At 37.3% G+C, this 6529-nt stretch overlaps 2 protein-coding genes across 2 annotated transcripts in view; both read right to left on the reverse strand.

Moving 5' to 3' along the window:
• The window catches only part of LOC147471168 (alpha-(1,6)-fucosyltransferase-like), a 4014-nt gene extending 1941 nt beyond the window's left edge, over positions 1-2073 (reverse strand). The window contains exons 1-5 of the mRNA XM_086540358.1: positions 1986-2073; positions 1669-1737; positions 1502-1510; positions 840-1050; positions 70-220 (exon numbers count right to left, since the gene is read on the reverse strand). Coding sequence (XP_086396484.1) covers positions 70-220; positions 840-1050; positions 1502-1510; positions 1669-1737; positions 1986-2073 — 528 coding nt within the window. The remainder of the gene's footprint in view (positions 1-69; positions 221-839; positions 1051-1501; positions 1511-1668; positions 1738-1985) is intronic.
• Positions 1-6529, reverse strand: part of LOC122266190 (uncharacterized) — a 438286-nt gene that overhangs the window by 408395 nt on the left and 23362 nt on the right. The window lies entirely within an intron of this gene.

Here is a 6529-nt window from a genome sequence, read left to right on the forward strand (position 1 = left end):
TATATATATATATATATGTATATGTATGTATATATGTATATGAATATATCAGTGCCCAGCGTGTCTTACATTGGAGGTCATTCCGCAGACAAGGAAGTCGGATCGCGAGAGGAAGTAAACATCGGCAAGGAGATAGCGGACGCTGGATCCCTTCGTCCGCTGACTCGGGTGGGCCGACTTTATACTGGCCTCATTGTGTACGACTTGGTACTCCGGGTACCTAGGGGGAGAATAGGGAATAACTGGGAGGCTTCTGTTGGAGTTCATATTTTTTTATTATTTTTATTATTAGTGCTATCATCATTATCCTCCCCTTCCTCCTCCCATTGTCAAAGTTAGCATCATCACAATTGTTATCGTTATCATTAATATTATTATTTTCAATGACAGGGTAATAATCATACTGACAAAATCAAAATGATAACGGTAAAGGAGTAAAGACTTGTGACTCGTCCTCGGGTCCTGGGCGACCTCTCCAGTCCCCGGGTATTGGAAAAGGGCGGACAATGTTCCTATCCTAAAGCCAAAAGAGCAAGGGATGTAACCTCCTATCTCTCTTCCTAGCTGACTTGGGCTCCTATCTCTCTTCCTAGCTGACTTGAGACAGCAGTTGAAGGAAGGAACAGACCTCTGTCGAACCCAAAGGAAGTTTGCCTTCGCACAACTCGGTGAGCTGATCTCTCACACTACCCATCTCTCTTCAGAAACGGTTATGTCAATCTATCTGTTTATCTCTCCCTTGTCTTTCTCTTCTTCACTGTTTTTTTTCGTTCTCTCTCTTTACCTACCCCATACAGGGTCTCTATCTTTCTAACTCCCTATTATCTTGTCTTACTGACCTCCTCTTTAATTCTGGAATCGTGTTTGGGTCGTCGGTGGCCAAGAAGATCCTTCGTTGCGCGACCGGCTGACGCATCTCGAGCTCCGCGTAGAAATCCTCCACTGCTTCCATATACTTGCTGAGGTCTATGTAAACTGCTTCTTTTTCTAATTTGTCCGACCGCCGAATCTGCACGCTGAAATGTAGGGAATAGATGGTGTTCCCTGCTACTTTGATTAGCAATGTCAATATTACAATTTAAATTGTACTTATCAATAATTTTAGTTTAGTTTGAAAAGCTTTTGTAGTCCAACCTAGGCGAATTTGCCATGAAAAATGCGAAATTGAGATATTTTAATGGTAGAAAAAAGAACTCTGTCCGATATCATGACGCACTATCATAACTATCTGAATCATATGAGTTTTAACGTGTTTATATCAAATGTCGAGTTGTATAATAGTCCATCCTCGCTGAAAATGCCACAGCATTATACCCAGATCTCTTTGCTGTACCAGCACTTTGAAAGAAAATTCTATAAGACATACACACAAAAAATGCATTCAAATGTACTATAGAACACCTTAAACTCAAGGCCGTCTGCCTATTTCATTATTCTCTATTACAACTCATACACACACCCACATACCACATACTGTCTGTTATATATATGGTATACATACGTATAGGGTCTATGTTATACGTTATATAGTATATATAGTATAATATATGTCATATATATTATATATATCACATGTTATATACTATATGTCATATATAACTTATATACAAGTGGCGTATGGTTCATAGGAATGAAATATCTAGCATGCACAGAGCTATGAATGCCGACATCGTGTTAATAAACAGTCGTAGACAGGGTCAAACTGTTCCCCTACTCCTGCTATCAAAGGATGAAATGCTGGCAATAGAAATAGAAACCAGCAGAGGTCTGATAATAGCGGCAACAATGTATCTGCCACCAAGAAGGGCAATTTTTCCCCTGCAAGACTTACAGTACACTTCAAAGCAGAATACCCACATCCATAGTGGGAGACCTCAATGCCAACCATCCAATGCTAAACAACAGAGCGGGCCACATGTTGGCAATGCTATTGCATGAATGGCTGTAGATGGAGATTTAATCCACATTGGACCAGACCTCCCTACCTTCATCACACGAAACATGGCAACCACTCTGGACATTGCACTTTGCAACTTGATCATGGAACCGGGCCCTGGAACCACTAATGATCATCTGTCTATCATTCTCAAGATAACGTCATGTTATATATATATATATATATATATATATATATATATATATATATATATATATATATATATATATGTGTGTGTGTGTGTGTGTGTGTGTATATATATATATATATAATATATATATATATATATATATATATATATAATATATAATATATATATATATATATATGTATATATATATATATATATATATATATATATATATATATATATTTATTTATTTATTTATTCATTTATTCATATATGTAAAAATAAATATATATATTTCTAAATATATGTATATATGTTGCAATAATTAAAGATTATGATAGAATAAGGATGCTTATAATTTTATATCTACTGTGTATACCTCATAAGAATACCTCATGTTTAATTTAGTTACCCCACAAAATGAACGTTTTCTCTTATATGTGCCACCCTACGGCAATATCTACAAAGTGTAATGTAAACAACCCTTCTTCTCTCCACGGACTTCTCCCGGAATACACGCTTATACGAAGTAGCTGTGTTTCTCTGATCCCCACATCAATTATCTGTACATTGACAAGCCAAACCTCCTTAATTCACGCATAAAAGATGACATCTTCCACCACCTCAGCAGGTTATAGGCCCAGATTTAAGGAATTTGATGGTAATGCAGATAATTGTGATTTTTTGGGAAGAAAACTTCACAGGTGCTCTCCGAGTTCTGAAACTTCATCTTGCTTTTGATAAGTATGCTTGCAAACGCCCAAATGATTATGATTTGGAAGAGGCCAAGGAAACAGCAACCCACATGACAGGTTGTCTTGACAGAACGTCACTTGGCATTATAAAGCGTGAAGCGAGGGGAGATGGAGTGAAAGCATTGACATTACTACGAAAACACTACCTAAGAGAAACACAACACAGATTGTTTGCTCTATGGAGATCATTCATAAACAAAAGGATGGATGATGGCAGTGTTATAGAATATCTTACGTCTATAGATGAGACAGTGACTGCTCTCAGGGAAATAGATGAACACATTACTGATGGTCTTATAGTAGTACGAACACTGAATGGACTTCCAAAGAAGTACGAAAATTTTGTTGATGTAGCTAGCCAGCGTAATCCTCCATACCAGTACAGTGAATTAAAGATAGCATTGTTTAGTCAAGAGGATCGTCTGAAGGATACTTATAGCACAGAAAGTATCATGAATGTCAACAACAACAGTACAGTGAAACAGAAGAAATGTTTCAAGTGTAGTGAACCAGGCCATTGTGCATCAAAATGCAGCAAAGGAGGTAGGTTCCAGAGAGTGAGCAATCCTCAAAATGCTAGAAAGTGTTGTGACTTTCATAAATCTAAAACTCACAGTAACAGTGAATGTAGAGTGAAGAATCCTAAGAAGAGTAGTAATTCAGTAAACTCAGCAAATGACACAAGTGAAGAACAAAATCAAGAGTATTCTTTTCATGTAACACACTCATCAAGGTTTTATACTGTTGAGACCAACACTGAGTTGTATGATTGTGGAAAACAGAATGTAGCTATCTTAGAAGAAGAAGGCTTCTTAAAGATTGACAGTGGCTGCACTTCACATATTGAGAAAACTGAACCAAGGTTTGTGATATTTCAAGAGTCTTTTGATCCACAAATCCATTACATAGAGCTGGCAGACGGCCAAAGACAACAAGGAACAGTGCAAGGAGTCGGTGATGTGAAAGACTTCATACAGGATCGTGATGGCAACTCACGAAGTATTCTACTAAAAGATGCATTATACATACCAGGATTTAAACAAGATATCATGTTAGTTTGGAAGTCTATCAAGAGTGGACATACTGTTACATTCTCACCTGAAGGCAGTACTCTAACTACCAAGGATGGCAGAATATTCGACATTGTGGAGAAAAACTAGTTCTATCTACGTAGAGGTAAGATGGATAAGTTTAACAAAGTCCATGTAGGGGAAGCCAAGCACACCCTAGAGGAGTGACATGAAATCCTAGGGCACTGCAATGTGGCTGATGTGCAAAAACTTGAAGCAACTGTTGACGGAATGCATATAATTAGGAAAGATAGGTTCAACTGCACCACATGTACACTTGGTAAGATGACACAGTATAGGAGTAGAGAGGCTGACAAAAAGGCCCAACAGCCATTAGATTTAGTCCACTGTGATGTAGTTGGTCCTGTAAACCCACCAGCACGAGGAGGTCACAGGTACAGCATCTCCTTTATTGATAACTACTCCGGAGCTCTTAGAATTTACCTAATTAAAAGTAAGAGTGATACAGTGACAGCTTTGAAAAGATATCTTGCAGAAACAGCACCATATGGGAATATTAAACGCCTAAGATGTGACCACGGAACAGACCTTATGAACAATGAGTTCAGAACACTCTTGACAGAGAAAAAGATTAAACAAGAGTTCTCTGCACCTTATTCACCACATCAGAATGGCACAGTTGAGAGATCACACAGGTCAATATTTGACATGGCTCGCTGTTTGCTGTTTGAATCAAAATTACCTAAGGATATGTGGAGTTATGCTGTGGAGTTATGCTGCCTGTTACATCAGGAATAGGTGCTATAACCCCAGGACTCAAAAGACCCCAGTAGAAATGCTTACTGGAAGATGGCCAAACATAAGCAAAATGAATATCTTTGGAACAAGATGTTTTGCATTTGAACAAGAGAGTAAGAAACTAAATCCAAGGAGTAAGGAAAGAGTATTTGTGGGATATGATGATCAAAATCCAGCATACTTGATATACTTTCCAGATACTCAGACTATAAGAAGGGTAAGAATCGTCAAATTTGTGGATAACTCATCTTGAAAGACAGAATCCCCAAGTGCCGAACAAAGTTTGAGTGACGACTACATTTTGGTGGAGACAAGGCTCCAGCAAAAACCACTTCAAGTGGCCCAAGATGAGATGCCAGCTGACGCTGATGGAGACAGGAAATGTCCAGCTAAAGACCGAGAAGAAATACCAGTGGATGAAGATACAAAAAGAAGATATCCATTCAAAGAAAGAAAGAAACGCTCTAGGTTAGATGACTATGTTACAGATGATCTGGACAACAGTATCTCCAGTGTGACACATACTAGCTTTATACATCACTGCTATCGAATGTCACATGACCCAATACCAGTCACCTACCAAGAAGCTATACCATCTCCAGAGGGACTCTAATGGAAGAAACCCATGGATGAGGAGATTGCTTCACTGCAGGATAATAACACATACGAACTCCACTACCCAAGAATCGCAAATTCAACACAAAGATTACATTGAAGTGAATCAAACTAAATATTTTGAAAATATTTTGGACAGACTTAGAATGTCAGATTGTCATGTAAGAAACACACCATGTGAATTAAGTATTGTTAACACTTCTACTGTAGGATCAGATGTATTGGCTGATGCAACTCTTTACAAATAGTTGGTAGCCTTATATATATTATGACAGGTACCAGACCAGACATATGCTATGTGGTTACCAAGCTTTCACAATACATGTCAAAACCAACAAAAGCCCATTTGAATGCACTAAACACGTTCTTAAGTACTTTAAGGGCACTTTAGATTATGGTCTAAGGTTTGATAAGTCAGATGAACAAATGAAACTAATGGTATTTTGTGATTCAGATTAGGGATCATCTGAAGATAGGAAAAGTATAACAGGATATTGTTTTCAACTACATAAATTTGGACCATTAATATCATGGAAGAGCAAAAAGCAAGAGACAGTTGCACTTTCATCATATGAAACCGAGTATATGGCTCTTACTTCTGCCATTCAGGAGGCAAAGTTCTTAAAACAAATAATGTCTGATCTATTTGGATTTAAGGTTAAGTCAGTAGATTTAGGAGTTGATAACCAAGGTGCTATTAATCTAGCTAAAAAAAAAAAAAAAAAAAAAAACATAAATTACCAAAGGTCAAAACATACTGACATCCGTTACCATTTCATTAGAGATGAAGTGAAGATGGGCAATGTGAACTTATTCTTTGTACTTACCAGAGAGAATCCAGCTGATATATTTACCAAACCTGTATCTCAGAAGAAGTTGAAAGATTTTAAATTTATCAGGGGATAGATTCTCTTGTACATCATAACCAATCTTTAATTAAGAGGGGGTGTTGGAATAATTAAAGATTATGATAGAATAAGGATGCTTATAATCTTATATCTACTGTGTATACCGCATAAGAATACCTCATGTTTAATTTAGTTACCCCGTTTTCTATTATATGTGCCATCCTACGGTAATATCTACAAAGTGTAATGTTAGCAACCCTTCTTCTCTCCACGGATTTACACACGCTTATATGCAGTAACTGTGTTTCTCTGATCCCCACATCAATTATCTGTACATTGACAAGCCAAACTTCCTTAATTCACGCATGGAAGATGACATCTTCCACCATCTCAACAATATATATATATATATATAT

The sequence above is a fragment of the Penaeus japonicus genome, unplaced genomic scaffold (genome assembly GCF_977035675.1).
Source record: "Penaeus japonicus unplaced genomic scaffold, GWHDUDI00000001_assembly GWHDUDI00000010, whole genome shotgun sequence".
In the NCBI taxonomy this organism is placed as follows: domain Eukaryota; kingdom Metazoa; phylum Arthropoda; class Malacostraca; order Decapoda; family Penaeidae; genus Penaeus; species Penaeus japonicus.